The sequence below is a fragment of the Elgaria multicarinata genome, chromosome 4 (genome assembly GCF_023053635.1).
Source record: "Elgaria multicarinata webbii isolate HBS135686 ecotype San Diego chromosome 4, rElgMul1.1.pri, whole genome shotgun sequence".
In the NCBI taxonomy this organism is placed as follows: domain Eukaryota; kingdom Metazoa; phylum Chordata; class Lepidosauria; order Squamata; family Anguidae; genus Elgaria; species Elgaria multicarinata.
This window is the reverse complement of record NC_086174.1, coordinates 140375567-140398636: the sequence shown is the minus strand read 5'-3', so window position 1 is coordinate 140398636 and position 23070 is coordinate 140375567. Positions and strand designations below refer to the sequence as shown.

General features: G+C 46.9%; 1 protein-coding gene across 2 annotated transcripts; it reads right to left on the bottom strand.

The window, feature by feature from the left end:
• Positions 1–302: 302 nt before the first annotated feature.
• Positions 303–21882, bottom strand: LOC134398089 (GDNF-inducible zinc finger protein 1-like). 2 transcript variants are annotated; one of them, XM_063125296.1, is made up of 9 exons: positions 21824–21882; positions 19273–20553; positions 16537–17433; positions 15052–15146; positions 14522–14689; positions 13493–13650; positions 10769–10930; positions 8556–8717; positions 303–1225 (listed from the first exon to the last, which is right to left on the bottom strand). In XM_063125296.1, the coding sequence occupies exons 2-8, from the start codon at positions 20550–20552 to the stop codon at positions 8679–8681; spliced, it is 2799 nt and encodes a 932-aa protein (XP_062981366.1). In that variant the 5' UTR covers position 20553; positions 21824–21882; the 3' UTR covers positions 303–1225; positions 8556–8678. The 2 variants fall into 2 exon arrangements, with proteins under 2 accessions (XP_062981366.1, XP_062981365.1); XM_063125295.1 differs by lacking the exons at positions 303–1225; positions 8556–8717 and having other exon boundaries at positions 10402–10930.
• Between the last annotated feature and the right edge of the window lie 1188 nt (positions 21883–23070).

Here is a 23070-nt window from a genome sequence, read left to right as displayed (position 1 = left end):
AGTCGGAGGCCCTGATCTAAGTGTATGGGCAAGACTGTACTGGTGAAGGCAATCCTTTAATTTTTACTTCTCTCCCCTTTCTCTTCACTGTCGAATTTTAGATTGTAAGCTAGGGGCAGAGATTTGTCCTCTTGCCCTTTGTTAGCAATATATACATTGCAAGTCTCATGTTCAGATCTTAGCTACGCTATGCAGGGTCGCTATCTTTGTTGCATATATATAATAACAATAAAGATTCAAAAGTCATTATGTCCTTTCAAAAGAATGAATACAGATGGAATAACTAACTAGATAAAGGGAAGCAGTTCTGCAATTTTATTATCATGTAGTTAAAATAGCAGATACACAAAATGCTGAGTAAAGATTTCAAATGTATTCGTCTCAATCTCAAAATTTTGAAATGAGGAACATCCCTCCAAATGAGAAGCAGGAAACCTTTACATGGAACATTTAAAGAATGCATTTTGTTTAGTATATGCATGGGATTTCTATATCACCCAATTAACCAAGACCTCTGGGCAGTTCACAAAGCTTTAAAATCAGCAAAATACTTTAAAATCAGCAAAATACAATCAAATAAACCATAACTGGATATGGGTTGAATATCTAAACCAATACTGAAATCAGCATAAATCCAACACAGAGCAGCAAAAAATAATAATTTAAAAAGAGCACTAAAACCAAATGAGGGGAATGATAAGTTCCAACATCAATATACTGAAACATAATTTAAAGGGCTTGGGAAAATGAAAAGGACTTCACCGGACCCCAGAAGGATCCTAATGTAAATACCAAGTGAGCCTTTCAAGGGAGGGCATAATCAGGATGCCATCACCAAAAAGGCCTTCCCTCTGGTAGCCATCTTCTTCAAAAGGTCATCTCATGAAAATTTTAAGGTATATACAAGAGGAAGTGGTCCTCCAGATACTCTGGCCCTAAATTGTTTAGGGCCTAAAACTTTGATACCAGCACTTTGAATGAAGCCCAGAAACTGACTGGAAGTACTGGTATAATATGATTACATAAATCATATTAATCTTGCTGCCCTATTTTAGATCAGGTGAAGTTTCTGGAATGTTTTCAAAGGCACCTAACACATTGCAGTAATCTAAATGAGGGGTTACCAGAGTATGTATAACTGTAGCCAGGACATCTCTGTCCAAATTGGGTCATAGCTGGTGCACCTGTCTAGGCTGATAAAAAGTCTACTGCACCACCAAGGTCACTTGTGTAAAGGAAGAGCGCCCAGCACCCAGCTGGCTTCTTGACTGGATTTAGCACGGATCCCCAGGCACAGACACTCACAGCTCACAAACGGAGGTTTAAGACCATTTATTAGGGAAAGGGTAGGAATACATGGGATTAGCAGAATAAAACTATAAAAGCATGCATATATATAAGAACCCAGTGCAGGCAAGCTAAAAACTAAAACTACAATCTCATACGTCACCCAGACCGATCTCAGCCGACACCCCTGGTTCCCTTCACAGTGGATATCTTTATACCATCCTTTTCACTCCTTTCCCCCTCCCTTCAGCTTTGATGCGTGGAGTGTCTTCACACCTCTCGCTTGGGCCGTTTAATCACTCAAGGACAGATAGTTCTTCTTCGTGGTCTCTATGCATCACACATATGGGCTTTGCGCCTGCGCAGAGACCAGACCAGAACCTTCTATAGCTGAGTGGAACGTTTTTGGCGGGAACCCCTCCCCCACGCTACCGCGCATGTCCATGGGGTTCCCGCCCTTACCTCAGTTCTTCGTTGTCCGCCATTGTGCTCAGACCATATAACCAAAACCTCTTAGCGTTTTTCTCTTTAAAATCCTTCTTTTACTCTAAATCTTTCCTCTTTTCGCTCATTTCTCGCTTCTTAACATCTTTTCTTCTATTCTATCCTAATATATATATATATATATATATATATATATATATATATTATAGTGTGTTTTGTGCTTGGGTGAGGGCCATAAGGTATACAGGCATTGACAAAGAAGCCCTTCGAGCCCATGGCCTTATCTGACCTTAGGCTTCTAACATTCAAGACTGTCTTTTTAGTAGCCATCACTTCTGCTAGACGTGCAAGTGAGCTTAGAGCTCTCAGGATAGATGCTCCTTACACTATCTTTCACAAAGATAAGGTTGTGCTACGCACAGACCCTGCCTTCTTGCCTAAGGTAGTGTCAACCTTTCATCTGTCCCAATATATCACTCTACCAGCTTTCTTTCCGAATCCAACAACACCTGTTGAGTTTTCTTTACATACACTTGATGTAAGGAGAGCTCTTGCCTTTTACAAGGCTAGGACAGAGAGTTTTAGGAAAACAAAGCAATTGTTTATTTGTTATGGTGAGCCTTATAAGGGACTCCCTGTTTCATGCCAGCGACTGTCACGCTGGATTGTAGAGACAATTGAACTTGTTTACTCTATCTCTAAACTAATGCTTGTGAAACCTGTGACAGCTCATTCTACCAGAGCCGTCACAACATCTGTTGCTTTCGACAGAGGTGTTCCTTTGACAGAAGTCTGTAGAGCTGCAACGTGGTCCACTCCGTCCACGTTTGTTAGACACTAGAGTTTGGACACCCGTGCGAGATAAGACTGCTCATTTGGGAGGACAGTGCTCTCGGAGATCTTCAGATGATGCACCAACCCACCTCCAAGGATATATCAGCTTGCTACTCGCCCATATGTGTGATGCATAGAGACCACGAAGAAGAAATGCAGGTTGCTTACCTGTAACTGTAGTTCTTCGAGTGGTCATCTATGCATTCACACAACCCACCCACCATCCCCACTTGGTGGTGTGAGACTTATAAATGACACAGTTATATGTGGAATGTACTTTATTGAAATTACACTCATGTTTATGGGGGCACAATGTTGGACTCCTGTAAACTGAGGTAAGGGCGGGAACCCCATGGACATGCGCGGTAGCGTGGGGGAGAGGTTCCAGCCAAAAACGTTCCACTCAGCTATAGAAGGTTCCGGTCTGGTCTCTGCGCAGGCGCAAAGCCCATATGTGTGAATGCATAGATGACCACTCGAAGAACTACAGTTACAGGTAAGCAACCTGCATTTACAACCGGCCTGGCTCCAGTCTTCTCCCCCATACAGCTGCCTGGCTTCCTTATCTCTCATCCTATGAAACCATAAAATTCACAAATTAAAAGACATTCCAGTTCCAAGTCCCAGTTAACCCTTGCCTTACCCTTACACCTCCACCCTTAAGATGGAATTTCTAGAAAATTCCATCCTATCTCCCCCTTTCTTTTCCCGGTTTACACATTGATCCCTTTTCCTTTTATTCTCTTTTTTGTGCCCACGCGGGGGCAGGGGTTTCACACACTGTTCCTCAACTTCTCCCTCTCGCCCAAAGCTTTGGGACAACCCATCGGCCACATTATCCTTGCCCTTAATATGGGAAATGGTGAACTCATAATCCTGTAGTGCCAAGCTCCATCTTAACAACTTCTGGTTGGTGTTTTTCACCCAGGACAACCAGCACAGCGGGGAATGATCTGTTTGTATTTGAAACGGTCGACCCCAGAGGTAGGGGCGTAATTTCCTCACTGCCCACACGATGGCCAAGCACTCCTTTTTGATAGTAGCCAATACCCTCTCGCGGCAGCAGCTTTTTACTGATGAACGCGACGGGCTGGAGCTGCACCCCCTCTCCTTCCTGAAGCAGCACCGCTCCCAACCAGGCTTCCGAGGCGTCCGTTTGCACCACGAACGGCTGATCAAAGTCAAGCGCTCGAAGAATGGGTGCGCGCTTTAACTTCTCCTTTAACCCCTCAAATGTTCGCTGGCAGGCTTTTGTCCACTGCACCCTCACTGGCTGTCTCTTCTTACACAAATCGGTCAGGGGGGCCACTAGCTGGCTAAAGTTGGGAACGAACCTACGGTAGTAGCCCGCTAACCCCAAGAAGGACTGGACCTGTTTTTTAGTTTGGGGGGTAGGCCACTGCTGGACTGCCTCCACCTTGGCCTCCAGGGGACGCTCCCTGCCCCACCCGATGCCCCAGATACGTCACTTCCCCCCTTCCAAATTGGCATTTTGAGGCCTTCACAGTTAACCCGGCCTCCCGCAGCCGCCCCAGCACCTGGGCCAGATGTTCTAAGTGCTGCTCCCAGGTGTCACTAAACACCGCCACATCATCCAGGTAAACGCACGAAAAAGCCCCTAACCCCTCCAGAACCCGGTCCATAAGCGTCTGAAAGCCTCCCGGGGCATTCGAGAGCCCGAATGGCAACACTGTGAACTGATAGTGCCCCCTAGGGGTAGAAAAGGCAGACTTCAAGGCACCGTCCTCATCTAATGGCACCTGCTAATACCCCTTGGTTAGATCTAATGTGGAGATGTACTTGGCCTTCCCTAGCGTCTCTATCAGATCGTCCGTGCGTGGCATGGAATAAGCCGCCATCGTGGAAATACTGTTAAGCTTTCTAAAGTCCACGCAAAAACGGACCGAACCATCTTTCTTCGCCACGAGTACGAGGGGGGAGGACCAGGGAGTGTGGCTTTTTTTTATGACCCCCATCACCAACATCTCCTCAGTCTCCTTGTTTACTATCTCCAACTGTCGGCTGTTCAGCCGATGAGGGGGGGACTGGACCGGCGGATGATTCCCGGTGCAGATAGACTGTGTCGTCAGGGACGTCCGTCCCGGCAGCCCCGAAAACAGCTTTTCAAACTCCCCCAAACACCGCTTCAGCTGCTCTCGCTGCTCTGGGCCCAATTCCTCCGGTATCTGGATGTCTGCCAGCCCCTCCTTTCCCTGGTAACTAGTTAATACATCCATTCCTGCCTCCTCGTCTAACGGACCCCCCTTCCCCACCTGGCACACCTGAACAGCTCGCTCCTGAAACGGCTTCATCATGTTTACATGGTATACCTTCGAGCGGCGTGGGGATGCGGGATCCTTTAACAAGTAATTCATCTCATTTAACTTCTTCTCCACCACCAGGGGACCTTCCCACCTGACCGCCAGCTTTTCCGGCTTCAGCGATTTCAACATTAGCACCTTGTCTCCCTCTTGGAATACCCGCTGCCTCGCTTTCCTATCATACCACCCTTTCTGCGTCTGTTGGGCTTGGGCTAAGTTCTCTTGTGCAGCCTCCCCTACCTCCCTCAACAAATTCTGCAAATCCTGCATATACGCCACTACCGAAACAGGGGTGGGAGATGTCCGCCCTTCCCACCCCTCCCTCAGCAGCTTTAGCGGGCCCCTCAGTTCCCGCCCGAACACCAGCTCGTTCGCCGAAAACCCCAAGCTATCGCTTTTAGCATCTCGGGCGGCAAAGAGGAGGTAGGGTAGGGCCTGGTCCCAATCCGCCGCGTGCTTGGTGGTGTACGCCTTCAGCATCTTCCCTAGCGTTTGGTTGAACCGCTCTACTAGCCCATTCCCTTCGTGATGGTACGCCGCGGAAGTACACTGCTGCACTCCGGCCAGCTTCCATAGCTCCTTCAGCAGCTGGAACATGAACCCCCCCCCCCCCAGATCGTGCACCAATACTCTGGGGACTCCCAAGCGGGTGAAAACCGTCATCATAGCCTTTGCCAACTGCGGGGCGGAAATGGTGGAAAGGGGCACCGCCTCCGCAAACCGGGTGGCATAATCTACCAGGTTGCCGGGCTGAATGGCCCCAGTATATCCACCCCCATCTTTTTGAACGGTACTTCCGTAATGGGAGAAGGGCGAAGTGGGGCTTTCGAGTGGTCCTGGGGAAACCCTATTCGTTGGCAGGTTTCACACGTGGAGCAAAAGTCCCGTACTTCCTGGGCTACCCCTGGCCAGTAGAAATCCCGGCTCACCCGCTCCAAGGTTCGGCAAATCCCTAGGTGCCCCCCCATAGCAATTCGTGGGCTGCCTCTAGCACCTTCCTCCGCAACGTCTGGGGCACCACCAGCTGTTTCCTTTCCACCCTGCCCCCACTTTTGGGCGAGAATAACCGGTACAACAATCCCCTTTCCCAGGCGAACACTGCCGTGCCCGGTTTTCCCCTTCCTTCTGACAGCCCCCCCCCCGTCGACTCCCGACACCCTTGTAGGGTGGGGTCTTGCTGAAGTTCTTGTCAGAACTCTGGGGTGTCCAAGCCCTCCGGGGCAGGGCCCCCTCCCTCCTCCTCGGCTTTGGGTGACCCGCTTAAAGGGGCATCCTCCGTCTCACTTCCCAAGTCCTCTCCCCTCCGGGCGGCTTTCCCCCGGGTAACCACGGCCAGCTGTGTAACTTTAAAACATAAGTCATTCCCCAACAGGAAAGCTGGCCCCTCAGTGTGTGTGAGTATAATCAATTCTCCCTTCCATCCCCGGTACTCAATCTTTACTCGAGCCAGCGGCGCCTCGAAAGGAGGTGCTCCGTAAGGGGTTACTGTCACAGTTCGGCCCGGAAGTTTCTGCTCCGGCTTGAGCAGGCCCACATGTACGCTGCTTAAATCCGTGCTGGTGTCCCTTTGAGCCCGCACCTTTCTCCCATCGACCACCACACACTCACAGAATTTCTTCCGACTCCATTGGAACTGCGCTGGGGTCACCAACCGCATGGCAATGGCAGAAGAGGAACCTGGCTTCTCTGGCCCCACCACTGCTTTGGCCACTCCGGCCTGTTCGGCGCTCATGTACTCCCACTCCAGGTCAGCAACTTCTCCCTCACTGTCGTCGCTCCAGTTTGATAACGGGGACGCCGGTGATGGTGGGGCCGCCACCGCTTGCACCACCGGCCGTGGAGCTGGACCGCCGCCGCTCGCCCCCACCTGCTTCGCCGCCAGCTTTGGGCATTCTCTCTTCAAGTGCCCGGGCTCTTTGCAGTAGAAGCACCCTCCGCTCACTTGGGGCCCTGCCGCCGCCACTGCCGCTGGTGGGGCACTCCCTTTCTTTCGGCGCTCCTTCCCGGGCCAGTCCGTCTTCTTCTCTGCCGACACTCCTCCTGGACGCCTCTCTGGACCCTTCTCTGCCACCCGGGGGGTTCCCCCAATGCTTTTCCACTATACCAGCTATTGGGCGGTATAAAAATGTAATAAATAAATAAACACTTGTAGTTGGTCTGCCATCTGAGCAGCCTCCATCGGCGTCTTGGGGTTCTTTTCCCCCATCCAGGCATCGTATTTCTCGGGGAACTGTCGATAGAGCTGCTCCTTGGCCATCAGATCTTTCACCGCCTTGAGGTCGCGGACTCCCTCCGCCTCCAACCAGGCTTCCATTGCGGTCAGCATTCGTGTAGTAAAGGCCACGAAGGTTTCCTTTGGATTTCTGGTGAGCTGCCTAAACTTTTGGCGACAATGCTCCGCCGTAAGGGCATACTGCTCCTTCGCTACTGCCTTAAAATGCCCATAGTCTTGCTGCAGCTCTCGAGGGATGGTGGCAATCAGCTCCCTCAAAGTCCCAGAGACCTGTGGGCGCAGCAGACTCATCCTTTGGGCGGCTGGGACCCCCAATTCGTCACAGGTATCCTCGAAGACCGCCAGAAAAGCCCCCACACCGTCGCCTTCCTGGTACACCGGAAACGCTCGTCGGTCGAATCAGTGCCTCGTTGACCCCGCCAGCGATTGCCCCCGGGCCCCCTCTCTCTCCATCTCGACCACCTTCAAATGGCGCGTCACCAGCTCCAAGCATTCAGTATACATTCGTCGTAACTTCACCTCACTGTTCTCCTCTTCCGCCTTCATGCCTGGGCTGTCTCCGCCTTCCATCCCCTGAGGGTATGGGGTTTTGGGTCGAACGTCGTACCACGCTCCTTCCTGCCCTTCACCTGGCGTCCAGAGCGGCTCGACGTGTCGCCTCCGCGCCCTCTCCACGGAGCTAGGCGTCCCCTCCACCACCCACTCAATAGTAGCTGCGATGGGATTCCCTTCCGCTCCTTCCTGAGAAGTCGCCCCCAACAACTCCACACCTGGAGCTGCTGCTCCACAATCCTGAGACATTGTCGGCTGCCTACTCAACCTTGCTCACACTGGGTTCGTACCTATGCCTCGTTTCTATCCCCTTTTTCCTACCAGTGTCTCACCCCTCCGGATCCGTGTCGAATCCCAGCGCTGCCCACCATGTAAAGGAAGAGCGCCCAGCACCCAGCTGGCTTCTTGACTGGATTTAGCACGGATCCCCAGGCACAGACACTCACAGCTCACAAACGGAGGTTTAAGACCATTTATTAGGAAAAGGGTAGGAATACATGGGATTAGCAGAATAAAACTATAAAAGCATGCATATATATAAGAACCCAGTGTAGGCAAGCTAAAGACTAAAACTACAATCTCATACGTCACCCAGACCGATCTCAGCCGACACCCCTGGTTCCCTTCACAGGGGATATCTTTATACCATCCTTTTCACTCCTTTCCCCCCTCCCTTCAGCTTTGATGCGTGGAGTGTCTTCACACCTCTCGCTTGGGCTGTTTAATCACTCAAGGACAGACAGTTACAACCGGCCTGGCTCCAGTCTTCTCCCCCATACAGCTGCCTGGCTTCCTTATCTCTCATCCTATGAAACCATAAAATTCACAAATTAAAAGACACTCCAGTTCCAAGCCCCAGTTAACCCTCGCCTTACCCTTACAACTTGTGCCTCCATAACAATGCTGAATTCATGAGCACCATAGTATGAACCTGGCCATACTGATACAGGACCCAGTCACGTCACCCAAAATATCAGGTTTCTTCACCTGTTCATCTTTCAATGTCATTATCTGCCAGCAAAGCTCCTCTGCATTCTACATTTTCTCTGCAAAAGAAAAATGGACCTAAATTTGACATCAGAAATGGCAATATTAAAAAAAAAAAAAAGGAGTGAGAACACTTCAACCTCCCAGGATATTCTGTCACTGGGCTCATCTACACCAAGCAGATATTCCACTATGAAAGTGGTATGAAAGCGATATATAAAAGGCAGGAGCCACCCTACTGCTTTATAGCGGCATTGAAGTGCACTGACAACTGTTGGGACCCATGACACATACCATTTACTGCTTTCATGCACTTTCATAGTGCTATACCCTGCTTGGTGTAGATGTGATTAAGTCTACTGAGCATTTTTTTGTCTAGCAGTTTGATTGTTTTGTTGTATTATTGTACATGTGAAATGCTCTGCATGTTACTTTTAACATTATATTTTAGTTTATAAAATTGCATTTTTAACTTGTTTCCTTAACTTCTTTACTTTCATTTATATTGTGTTAGGTTAAGGTTATCACCTTTTTGTTGCATTTATGGCCCCCAACAGTTGTCAGCGCACTTCATTACCACTATAAAGCAGTAGTGTAGCTCCTGCCTTTTATATACCACTTTCATAGTGGAATATCCTGCTTGGTGTAGATGAGCCCGCTGTCCTTAATGGGTCATTCTGGAGCAAAGAAACTTCAAGGGGAGAGACTGCTGAGTTACAATTCATCAAGAACAAGAGACAGCTGTGTGACAATTTATTAAGAGGTTTAATTCTATCTTGTGCAGCTTGGATTGGGATAAAGGTTTTTGTAAAACCACACTACCTGTATTAATTGCCTTGCCCAAAGCCAGGACTTTTGTATTATCAGAAACAACTGTGAATGGCCACTGTGGGTAACAGGATTGTCACTGTACTTTCTGCATCTTGTTTCCCTCTGATCTCAATGCTTACAAACTCCCCATGCCCAGGCATGGTAACAGAGGAAAACACCCTGTGTATCTGATGAAGTGGAATGCAGCCCATGAAAGCTTATGCCATAATAAATACATTAAACTTTAAGGTGCCACAACACTTGGTTGATTTTACAGCAACAGACTAACCCGGCTAACCTCCTGGGAATTATTACAATGGGAGGTGTTTGATCATACGGAGCACCTTTCCCTCAGTACTGAGCATATGCAGTCTGTCCCCAAAGAGGATGGGGGGGGGGAGAGAAAAAGCACCACAAAACGGTGTGGAAAGAGAGGCTGGCTCTGGTGCAATACAGAATGATAAGGGTAGGCTGGTATTTGTCAAAAGATAATGGTTTTATTTAAAAGTTCAAGAAGGCGCAACCTTTCAGATCTTCAGATCCTTCGTCAGGAGCACTGATTGACACTTATTCTATAGAGAGTCTTCGTGGAGAGCTGTGTTTTCTTATCCAAAAAACTGCTTGTCCAAAGCGTCAATCAGTGCTCCTGACGAAGGATCTGACGATCCGAAACGTTGCGCCTTCTTGAACTTTTAAATAAAACCATTATCTTTTGACAAATACCAGCCTACGCTTATCATCCTGTATAGCACCAGAACCAGTCTCTTTCCACACCTGTCCCCAAAGAGGAGCAATGGTTTGTTCCTGTGCACATGTACAGGCCTGAGTACTGACCTCTCTCTTTACTGGAATTAAGCATTACTCACACCTCCCTTGATAGGGTTCTGAGAACACAGTCCCAAAAAGTTTTTAGGAGATACTCTTGTACTCCTGTTAAAACCAGTAATGGCTTTGTGAACTCCGTTGAACATCTGACTCCCAGAAAGCTCTTAGTGAAGCCAGCATCTAAGCTGAAAAGAAATGCTTCATTTCCATGCAGTTCCACAAGCACTTCTGAGCTGCTAGTGGCTGTGTCTCCCATCTTCTGGTGAAGCTGAAATGCTAGCATAGCTCATCTGTAGAACTTGTGGGCAGTTGGAGAATGTTCCCACACAAGGGACAGGCTGAAGGTATGAGAAATGCTTACCTTGACTGGTTATAGTTGTACCTTGAGTGTTTATAGTTATAAATACGTAAGGGAATGGCCAGGATCTTTAATGTTAGTATTAGATGATAAGCGTTCCCCTTTTTTTACACTCACGCTTTCTGGTTTATAAAGTTTACTTTGAATGCCAGACCAAATTGGTGGAGAGTCCTCTTCCATACAGATATTAGATAAAGTCTCTATTTTGGACCAGTTGTGATCCTTTTTGATAGTAAGATCTATTAAGAAACTCCTCCAATGAGCATTCCGGTCATGGACCTACAGCAGGGGAAGAAAACAAAACTACTTTTTAAAATTCAAGTTCTGATCTGATTATGCCAAACATAGAAACCTTCTAAAATAAAAATTAAAAAGTCTTTATGCAATAAAGTCTTTATGCAATTATGGCTGTCAAAAAGCAAAAACAAATGAGATCACCACCAATTTATTATATCACTAAGTAGTTGTATGTGTTTTTAAGACTAAGGGAGCCTGAGCCTGCATTAGCTGCAGCGAGACACACAAAACTTTGACCTATTTGCCAGGAAGCCTCCTTTAATCCCCAATACTAGCAACACTGTCGTGCCAATATAAAGGAGGTGGGGTGAAGGAAGCAAAGGAAATCAGTCAGGCTTTACTCCCACCGAAATGAATGGAGCTTCAGTCAGTTGCAACTAACTTAAAGTTCTATTGACTACAATGGGACTGAAGTTTGCCAACTCAAAGGCTCCTCAATAATGACAGCGGCCTTCGGAACACTACGCTGGCTGTTCTGCTTTCCAGAGCTGTGTAAGCCCTGCACACGGCAGTAGCGGTGTTGCCCGGGACAGGACAGAAGTCACGGGTGCAGTGTTAGAATCATAGAATAGTAGAGTTGGAAGGGGCCTAAAAGGCCATCGAGTCCAACCCCCTGTTCAGTGCAGGAATCCACCCTACAGCATACTTGACAGATGGTTGTCCAGCTGCTTCTTGAATGCCTCTAGTGTGGGAGAGCCCACAACCTCCATGGGTAACTGGTTCCATTGTCGTATTGCTCTAACAGGAAGTTTTTCCTGATGTCCAGCCGGAATCTGACTTTCTGTAACCTGAGCCCATGATTCCGTGTCCTGCACTCTGGGAGGATCGAGAAGAGATCCTGGCCCTCCTCTGTGTGACAACCTTTTAAGTATTTGAAGAGTGCTATCATGTCTCGCCTCCATCTTCTCTACTCCAGGCTAAACATGCCCAGTTGTTTCAGTCTCTCTTCATAGGGCTTGGTTTCCAGACCCCTGATCATCCCGGTTAATTCTCTTTGCCTCTTCAGCAGTGCTTTTTGTTTTCTCCTTCCTGCCACAGCAACTGTGCCACATTGTGAGTGGTGACGGGAAGAGGAGGGGTACAGCAAGGATATTTACCAGTTGGGTTTTCTAAGCCAAGGATGGGGAAACTTTTTTTGGCCCAAGGGCTGGAATGGTTCCAGGCAAGCACATCAGGGGGCAAATGGCTGCAGTTGAGGTGAGTGGGTGGCACATCCCACTGCTGGCATCTGAAAGTAATGTCCAGATCCCACTTCTTACACCAAGCTGAATACTTCTCGCACCCGCAATATTATGATTGGATTTTCAATTTGTTTATGGGGGATAAAAAGTCTTTTATCTATTATTATTTCTTTTCAGTGTCTCTGACGAAGCAACTCGCGGAAACAGGATTTTTAAACTGGTAGCCTGTTAAAAAGGTCCATAAACACTGAAGAGACTAATTTGTGACTTTACACTGTAGATTCCTCCTACATTCTATTGTATTGTTCATTAGGTTTTGAAATATTGAAGAGACCTGCCTGTGTCTCAATACTATTGTTACAATTGTACAACATTGCAATTGTCTATAACTTTTATGTTATCTGCTAAAGATTGATTTTGTTACAATAATGTTGAATTTTTGTTCTTGTTATAAAACCTTTGGTTTGTTATAACTGTTCAGCCTGTCTTTGACTTTTATATTTATACTATAGTGGTTGTGTGCCTTGTGTGCTATTTTGGCCAGATCCCCCCCCCACACACACACACGCTGTCCCACCCAGTGGGAGAGGCGTGATTTTTCAGGGGAGATCACACTGTTGCAGAAGGGAGGTAGTCTGGCCCTCTCCAGCAGCCTCCTGAAAATGCCCCCCAACACGCGCACACACTGCAGTTAGGCTTTTAAAAAGTCTCCCTTGGCACCAATGTTTGGTTGTTTTTTAAAGCCAAAATGCAGTGTGGGTGGGAGAGCAGGGAATCTGTCTTTTTCTGATCAGTGACAAAGCAGGGGAGCTGATGGGCCAGATGGGGGACCTCTAATAGACCTGTGTTAGGCCCGTGGGCTGGAGGTTCTCCATGCCTGCTCTAAGAGTTTTAAACATCTATATCCTATATATAAAATGCCAGGCTGCTCCTCCTCACCAGTTATACCGTATTTCTTCGATTGTAAGACGCCATCGATTATAACACACACACTAATTTCAGTACCACCAACAGAAAAAACAACCCTAAGACACACCCGCGATTCTAAGACGCACCCCATTTTTAGAGATGTTTATATGGGGAAAAAGTGTGTCTTAGAATCGAAGAAACAGAGTAGTTTTTGCCCTTTGGCGCCTTCTAGTGACGTTTCTCAAAACTGCGGCCTTCTAGGGAAGTTCCAGAAAAATAACTGCCAGGACCTTCCGGCCTAGCAGACGGGCCAATAAATACACCTGTCGTATGACGGGCTTTTTCACATACGTACATACACATATACACACACACCTAGGGCATCAAGAAAGCATTTTAGCAGACAAGGATGAAAAGACTTGTTAAAATTGATAGCACAAACCAGAGGACATACCAGGACATGCCTCCTCAAGGTGGACATGTCCGTGAAGGTTCTTTCACAAGCCCTACATTTGTATGGCTTTTCTCCAGTGTGGATACGCTGGTGACGCCTAAGGGCTCCTTGCTGAGTAAACGTCTTTCCACACTGCTCACAGAAATAGGGAGGAGTCTCTGGAAAGAAAGAAAATGTTAGAGGGCATTTTTAAAATCCCTGCAATTTTTATTTTTTCTTTAAAAAAAGATATCGCTGTCCTGCATTCTGACTCAAAATGGATCTACAAAGTGGCTTACAACGGTAGTGATACCAGAAACACAACAAAACAAGTTCCGGAACAAAACAAAACAGTCTACAGAAACATCACCAGCTAAATATGACCTACTTGAGTTGCAAATACCCTCTGAGATCAAACCAGTTATACACAATGCCCCTTATTAGTTAATAGGCAAGGTCAACCTCCCTGGGAAGAGAGAGTTCCACAACCTCACAGCTGCCACAGAGAAGGTTCCATCTTGTGTCACAATCTCCGCACTTTCGACGAAATGGAATGTGTAGATGACCCTACACACAGTTTCCTAATTCAGTGTGCACTACAGATCTTGGACTACAACTTTCATTATTTCTGACCCCAGGCCATAGTTGCTGGGGCTGATGGGAGTTGAAGTCCAAAGCAACTGGAGGCCACAGGTTGGGGAAGGCTGTGTTAGTGGGTAGTTTGGATAGAAATGAGTGACACAGCCTTTCCCAAGCTGATGCTCTCCTGAGCTTTTGGATTTAAACTCCCATCAGCCCCAGCAACTATGGCCAATGGTCAGAGATGCTGAGAGTTGTACTCCAAAACATCTGGAGGGCAAGAGCTTGGGGAAGGCTGACACAGAAGCTTGTTCTTGCACATTTATCTCCTCCATCTTCCACCCCAATGTACAGCACCATGTACACTGATGGTGCTATATAAATAAATAAATAAATAAATAAATAAATAAATAAAAATAATAATAATAATAATAATAATAATAATAATAATAATAAAAGAGCATGTATTACCTGCATGAACATTACTGTGTTGGGCTAATGAGGCTCTCAGTCCAAAGGTTTTCCCACACACATCACACTTGTACGGCTTGGCTCCCATGTGGCAGCGCTTGTGGCATTTTAAGTATTCATTGGTAGCAAAATGTTTTCCACACACATCACATTTGAAGAGACGCTCTCCTGTGAAGGAAAGGAACAAACCATTTCCCTCACTGGTCACCCAGGTTGACAATTACCCACAAGAGATTTCTGAAGAGAATTTAGGGGGACTTTTCTCCACCCTTCAGCGTTGTTTTTTCTAATAGATTTGATTTCTTTCTTCTCCTGGAAAATATATAACCCTCTTTTTGCAATAGTTCCACAGCTTTTTTTCCTGTGTTAATATGCCACAGAAGCTTTTTGCAGATGGTCATCCAATGTAGAAATGTATGTGTTGGAAGGAGAAATCTGTGCTTGTGTAACTCATGAAAAGTCCTCAGAAGAATGGGGAATCAATATGCATTGCCCCTCGCCATACTCAGGGAATGGATTTGAACACCTACCTGTATGTGTCCTCTTGTGACCATTAAGCTTGCCTCTGTCTGCAAAGCACGCCCCACAGTCCTCACAGATATACGGCTTCTCACCTGTATGGGACCTGCATTTAGAGAAATGTGAAGATGCCGAGAAAGCAGTTTAAGATCACATTCTACTGTGAAATTTCCTATTTAGTGAATATGGCAAATAGTTTGTCAGAGTTTATTACAAATAGTTTGCCAGGGTGCTTAGAAAATGTTATGTGCTTTACAAGTGTTAATAATAAATAGGAAAAGAAAAGGAAAGGAACCTCTCCTGCAATGCACTTGAGTCATTGCTGACTCCTAGAGGGACGCCTGCTTTTGCTGACGTTTTCTTGGCAGACTTTGTAGCGGGGTGGTTTGCCATTGCCTTCCCCAGTCGCAGTTCCCTTTCCCCTAGCTAGCTGGGTACTCATTTTACTGACCTCGGGAGGATGGAAGGCTGAGTCGACCTGAGCCGGCTGCCTGAGAACCAGCTTCCACTGGGATCGAACTCAGGCCGTGGGGAGAGTTTCGGCTGCAGTAACTGCCACTTACCACTCTGCACCACACGAGGCTATTAATAATAAATAACATAACTGAAATTTATATATTTATATTATTATCATCATCGTCATTTATCCTCCAAAGTCTACCGAGGGTTGATGGCTACACACCCAAAGGGAAAAAAGTAGATTGCCCCCCCCCCCCCGGATCTTCGTTTTGTCATTTGACTACTCAATATGCACAATCAGAATGAGCTGCACAGAAGTACCCAAAGTCTTCCCCAACCTGGCGCCCTTCAGATGCGTTGGACTGTGTCACGACACAGGCCTCACACACCAGGCCTTGACACACAAACCCTCCTTAAGCTAAGCACCACCACTTGAACTACCTGAGGGTAGGGTAAAACACAACCATTCCCTCCTATGAGAGGGTAAAGACTAGAATCTGAAAAGGTTTTACTGTGTATGTAGTAAGCTGAAGGTTATATATAAGGTGTTTACAATAGTAACTGTAGAGCAGGGGATAAAGCCAAGCAGACACGTGGTTTGAGGTAACAAAATAAAATAAAATGTTTATTTTTGTTTAACAGATCTTAGTTACTTCAAATTCAAGTTAACCTGCTTAATCTACTAGTTTTAATAATAACAGTAATCTTAAGTCTCTCAAAATCTTCTCTCCTTTCACTCTCCACACCACTGACAATCCTCACTGACACTGCCCACTCCCAACCAACCAACCCACATTTATACGCCTCCTCCCCTTTCACAGCATCTCTAGCCACACCCACTCAGTCCAACGTTCTCCACTCACTAGACATACAAAGCCAGACATACCTAAGGGAACAGAACTGAGGGGTAATGCCACAGACAGCAACTCCCAAAATTCCCATTGCAGTCCAATGCATCTGGAGGACACAGGTCTACCGTAGACAATGCATGCAGAAGTCAACGAAGGAAGGGAGAAAAAGAGACGGTAGTGGCTGACCTGGTGTGAATCTTGAGCTGTGATGGCTGAGCAAATCGTGAGCAGCAAATGCCACACTGGTATGGCTTCTCTCCTGTGTGGGTCCTCATATGAAAGACTAAGGCTGTTCTAGAACTTAAGATCTTTCCGCAGACCGAACAGAGGGGGCGCTTCACTCTCCCTTCGTGCTTCCGCACACAGTGCGTCCTCACGTCCCTCTTTCTTTTAAATGTGGCATTACAGAGGGTGCAGGCAAAGTGCCGGTCTTCCGTGTGAACACAAGCACGGTGCTCCTTCCAGCTGTTGTAACTAGCAAAGGACTTGCTACACACATCACACTGATAGACTTTACCAGGCAAAGAGTGATGGACGTCTTTGCAGTGGTCGACGTATTTTTTCCGCGACACGAACTTCTCAGCACATTTTGGACAGGTTATAACATAAGCAGATTTTTTAGTTGCCTCGTTTTTGCTCACTTCCCTTATTTTGAAGTCTACGTCTGATTCATTTTCTTCTGCACCTTGATCCTTTGAGTCATCATCATCATCTGAAGATGGTACATCATCATCTTCACTGCCATCGGCTTTGGCTCCATTCTCCTTTTCTCCTTTAGCACTGTCTTCTCCAACCACAGCCCTGCGTTCATCAGCTGCCCCTCTTTTAATATCACGTTGCTCCTGCCTTTCCTCTTTATTGTCAGGCTCTGCTTCCATTGTAGGAGAACGTCTGGATTCTCTCTCAAGCTCCCAGTTTTTTTCACCCACAAGTTCTCTTGGTAAGTCAGTATTTGGTACCTCATGACATGTTTTGTTATTCATGTCAATTTCACCATCTACAAGATCCACTCTTTCTGTTGGTGGGACTCTCGTCCAGTAACCAGGCATGACTTTCCCGTCTTGCCTGGATTCATGAATTTTTCTGATGGGAAAAACGTAATGGTGTATATAAAAGTTAGGTATGTCCAAATCACATACACAAATAATCTACAAATTCACCTAAAGCCATATTATTCTAAGGTCACCCCACTGAAAAGCATCTAAGGCCCTTTCTACACCTAAGGGTTATCCCAGGAAAATGGAGGGATTGTCCCTGCCTGCTCCCCGGATCCCCTATGTGGCATTTGGATGCAAAGGAATGATCCCGGGATATAGGGCTGGTGCAGGCATCACCCAAGGCTGCAATCCTATACCCACTCGCTTAGGAGTAAGCCCTACTGACCTCAATGGGCCTTAGTCTTGAGCAGATACACACAGGATTGTGCTGCAGAAGTTCACCTGATCCTACCACTGCTTCCCTACCTGTTGCGTGACGAAGGGGTGAAGATGAAGATCTCGGGATGTTTTTATCGTGAAATCCCCCCTCTGTTTACACATGGCACGCGACAACCTCAGAGAGAGAGGTGTCGTGTCTACCATTTTTTATTTTTAAAGGGGCAGCAGCGCATGAGCACTCCTGTGCAAAAGGTAGGTGGGTTGTTTTTTTAAAAAAAATCCTGCTCCACCCACCCCACCCCACCCTCAGTGGGCACAGAGCTCCTGAGTTGCTCTGTGCCCCGTGCGCGGGTCCCGGCTCTTTGCGAGGAACCACGAGGAGCCGGGATAAACTGCGGTGCCTGGCCACAGGGTAGGGTGAGATCCTGGGGCAAGGGAGGCATCACCCCTCCCTGATCCCGGGATAACCTGTGCGTCATGTGGACGCACAGGGACAATCCCAGGGATCACCCCAGGATTTCACCCTGTCTAGCTATGGCCCTAGATTCCCAGCAGGAATTTTCAACCCTGGCCTTTTAAAACAAAGTTTTTGACTGCTGTTTTTATACTGACTCCAATTTATTTATTTATTTAAAAATAGGTGATTTTTGATATATTTAAAATGTGATACCTGTTTGCCAGCTTGGAGGTTTTTAATTTTAATTTTTATTTATATAATTGTACAGACAGGCAGGATAGGAATGTTGAAAATAAATGAAATGAAATCTAACTTGAGGAAATAAAATTCTTGGGACTTACTGAAAGTCTGAACTAATATTTTAGGATCTTGCCCCAAGCACCGGCAGCAGCAAGTAGAAAGCCCTAGCACGGGAGTGTTGAATCTCTTTTACGCTGAGGCTAAGTTGCATGGAGCCTCGTGTGGCGCAGAGCAGTAAAGCAGCAGTTTCTGCAGCCGAAACTCTCCCCATGGCCTGAGTTCGATCCCAGTGGAAGCTGGTTTCAGGCAGCCGGCTCGGGTCGACTCAGCCTTCCATCCTCCCGAGGTCGGTAAAATGAGTACCCAGCTAGCTGGGGGGAAGGTAATAATGGCTGGGGAAGGCAACGGCAAACGCTATAAGGCCTGTTAAGAAAACGTCAGCGAAAGCTGGCGTCCCTCCAAGAGTCAGCAATGACTCAGTGCTTGCACGAGAGGTTCCTTTCCTTCCCTAAGTTGCATGAGTTTGACTTGCAAACCGTGCAGTAAATATTTTATACTTACAGGACCAAATGTAATTTTGAAAATATTTGTTTAACTGATACACACACACAATTAAACTCCACTAAGGGTGCAATACTATGCATGTCAAGTCAAAAATCAAGTACGATGGAATTTACTTCTAAGAAAGTCAGTGTAGGATTGGAGTTTAAGGCTAGCAAACAAACTTATGCTAGCTTCTGGATAAAATTTCTAACATTAAAGAAGCGAGGACTTTTAAAAAAAAACCTGTCTCCCAATACTCTGAATTGCACACAAAAAAGAAAAATGGGGGTGGGGGGAAGACTTTACCTTAGATGAGTATTAAAGGCAGATCTCTGAGCAAAACGTGCTGGGCAGCGTTCACACTTATAAGGCTTCTCCCCCGTGTGTGTTCGGATGTGAACAGTCAGTCCACACTTGGAACTGATCACTTTGTCACAGTAGGGACACCTTTGAGGATTCTGCTTCTTTGCATGCACCCGCCGGGTATGATCGTTGAGATCTTTCTGGCGCTTGAACTTTTTGTCGCACAACACGCAGGGGAAGCGCTGCTCATTGTTGTGAACGGCGAGCCTGTGTCGTCGGAGATTTTGGCAATTGGGAAAGAGCTGGTCGCACACGCTGCAGTTATATTTGACGACCAGATCCGTGCCGTGCTTCCGCTGCGTGTGTGCCTGGTACTGCTTGGCAAAATGGAAAGAACAATGACACTGGTCGCAGGCGTAGGTTCGTGGCATGACTTTCGATATGTTACGTGGGGATTTTCTGAGTTTCGTTTCACCAAGAATCAAATTATTTTCATCCTCCTTTTGGCCAGGGAATAGCTTGCTTATAACAATGCAGGTTTCCTTTGAGTCCACCTGATTTAGGGAGGGCAGGCTGGTCTTATTTTGCTCTTGGATGGGATTGCCTGTGCTGTGGATGTCATTCAGGTCTATTTTGCTATGTGCAGTTGACGGTGCTTTCTCACCTTTGGACTTTGCAAAAGCAGCCCCGTGTTTGTTGGGATGTCCAGTTTGACCTTCAATAATATCATAACTAGCTGACAGTTTTCTATGCTTCTTTCTGTCCCAAAGGTTCCTCTTCATAGGTGTTGCCAGGATTTGGGACAAGTCACTCTGTTCTTTGTCTTCCACTTGTTCCGTTTGACTCCAGAGAGACCTACCGCTTTCATGGCATTTCAAATGAACACTCATATCTGCCTTCATTTCTTCAAAAACCTCAAGCAGATCCTTGCATTCAAGCCTTTCAGCGACCTCCTTTATCCGGTGCAGCCGGTCCACTTCAATTTCTACTTCAGTTGTATAGACAAACTTTAGGAAGGAGACAAATTCTTCAGCGTGAATGTCCTGGAGGGTGACTTCGCAATTCTGAGCATTCAGCATCTCGTCACTAAGGAACAGGCTTTTAAAGTAATTGCTGGAAGCCGCTAATACAGCTTTGTGAACAGAAAACTCCTCCTGGATTCCAAGTTGGTCTGTGTGTATTGTGACATCGCAGAAGTGACCAAAGAGATAGAGAGAATGTAATGTTCGCAGGAGGTTAGAAGCAGCAACGTTAGATTTCATTAAGATTTTCTCTTTCTCCATCCTATCAAACAGAAGACAGTACAATAGCAAACTTCCATTGGCTTGTATAAAAATTACCATATCTCACATGCTAAAAACGGAGCACTTATTAAACCTGATTAAGTTTTCAGAATTCAAGAACCCCAGGACTGTTAAAAAAAAAAGAAGCACATGTGCTACATATGATGAACTCACACAACACACTTCAGCAACCTTCCCCTTTTCCAGCATCCTCCAGATATGTTTAACTACAACTTCCACTATCCTTGCAACATTAGCATGATGGGACTTATAGTCCAACACATCTGGAGGGCACCCAGCAAAGGAAAAAAGGCAACTTTTGAATTGGCTGCCACAAGATGCGGCAGTGAGCAGCAACTCCGGAGGCTTTGAAATGGGCTTGGATGGATTCGGGGATAGCAGGATGTCACTCGACAGCTGCAAAATGCAGTATCTAAACACAACCTTCATTCCTGGAAGCCGGATGCATTTGAATACATTGGGGGAACCACAAATGATGAGGGGGAGCAATTGTCACATGCCTCCATGCCTACGGTGACCATATGGAAAGGAGGACAGGGCTCTTGTATCTTTAACAGTTGTATTGAAAAGGGGATTTCAGCAGGTGTCATTTGTATATATGGAGAACCTGGTGAAATTCCCTCTTCATCACCACAGTTAAAGGTGCAGGAGCTATACTAGAGTGACCAGATTTAAAAGAAGGCAGGGCACCTGCAGCTTTAACTGTGGTGATGAAGAGGGAATTTCACCAGGTTCCCCATATATACAAATGACACCTGCTGAAATTTCCTTTTCAATACAACTGTTAAAGATACAGGAGCCCTGTCCTCCTTTTCATATGGTCACTCTACACTTGCCTCCATGCCTAGGGTGATCATTTGGAAAGGAGGACAGGCCTCCTGTATCTTTAACAGTCGCATTGAAAGGGGGATTTCAGCAGGTGTCATTTGGATGCAGGTAGCACCTGGTGAAATTCCCTCTTCATCACCACAGTTAAAGCTGCCCTCTTTTAAATCTGGTGACTCTAGTATAGCTCCTGCAGCTTTAACTGTTGTGATGAAGAGAGAATTTCACCAGGTTCTCCATATATTCAAATGACACCTGCTGAAATCCCCTTTTCTCTGCAACTGTTAAAGCCACAGGAGCCCTGCCCTCCTTTCCATAGGGTCACCCTATCCATGCCCTGTTTCTGAGCTCCGGTCCTTGAAATATCTGGCTGGACGTGGGATGCTGACCTGGATGCACCTCTGTTCCAGAACGGCTCCGCTTACCTTCTCCTTGGCTCTGCTACCGGGGAGGTTTCGGCGACAAAGGGAAGAGAGCCAGCAGCCGAGAGCCTGGCCGTCCCTCCGCAGCAGCCACCACGACGGTCACCACCTCTGCCCTGCTGCTGCTGCTGCTGCTGCCGCCCAGCTCTCCTCCTCCGCTCCCTCCAGCATCGCGGAGAGAGGGGCTTAAGATGAGCTGTGGCGGCCACCGTAGCCAGGCAGCCTCCACGAGGAGGAGGGTGGAGGAGTGGAGAAACGGAAGGCCTTCGTCCACCGAGACTCAACGGCCGCCGGGGACTGACTCGCGGAGCTAGAACGGCCATCCCTTCTTCTGCCTGGGGGGGTCGTACTGATCATTGAATCACCCGCATCTATGGTGTTGCCTTGTGCCAGAGCGGTCAGCCCTCTTTCTCGTGGGAAGGGAAGCCGCAGGAGCCATTTTTAACGTTGGCACTGAAGCCCCCTCTTCTCACGGGTTTCGTGGGCTGTCGCCACCTGCCGAAGGAAAAGGAGAATACAAGAAGGGCGTCGTCGAGGTCTCTCGATTTCTGTAGCTCCCCCAACCTGGTGCCCTCCAGAGGTGTTGGACTACAACTCCCAGAATTTATTTATTTATTTATTTATTACACTTATATACCGCCCCCAAAGCCGGAGCTCTCTGGGCGGTTTACAGAAATTCTAAAATTGAGATAAAAACAAGTATACAAAATTTTAAAACACAGAACATACACACATAAATAGGGTGACCCTATGAAAAGGAGGACAGGGCTCCTGTATCTTTAACAGTTGCATAGAAAAGGGAATTTCAGCAGGTGTCATTTGTATATATGGGGAACCTGGTGAAATTCCTTCATCACAACATTTAAAAGCGCAGGAGCTATACTAGAGCGACCAGATTAAAAGAGGGCAGGGCACCTGCATCTTTAACTGGTGTGATGAAGAGGAAATTTCACCAGGTTCCCCATATATACAAATGACACCTGCTGAAATTTCCTTTTCAATACAACTGTTAAAGATACAGGAGCCCTGTCCTCCTTTTCACATGGTCACCCTACACATAAAGCATTAAAAAACATTAAAAAAAACCATGTGGGTAAATAAGATTTGCTGCCATATGCCTGGGAAAAGAGGAAAGTCTTAACCTGGTGCCGGAAAGATAGCAGCGTTGGTGCCAGGTGAGCCTCGTCAGGGAGATTGTTCCAGAGTCTGGGGGCCACCACCGAAAAGGCCCTGTCCCTCGTTGCCACACT

Coding starts and splice junctions, on each gene's coding strand:
- LOC134398089 (XM_063125295.1), bottom strand. CDS start 20,552: ATGGAGAAAGAGAAAATCTTAATGAAATCTAACGTTGCTGCTTCTAAC. Junction 14,690..15,051: donor TCACAAGAGGACACATACAG/GTAGGTGTTCAA, acceptor TTTCCTTCACAG/GAGAGCGTCTCTTCAAATGT. Junction 10,931..13,492: donor CCTTGAGGAGGCATGTCCTG/GTATGTCCTCTG, acceptor CCCCTGCTGTAG/GTCCATGACCGGAATGCTCA.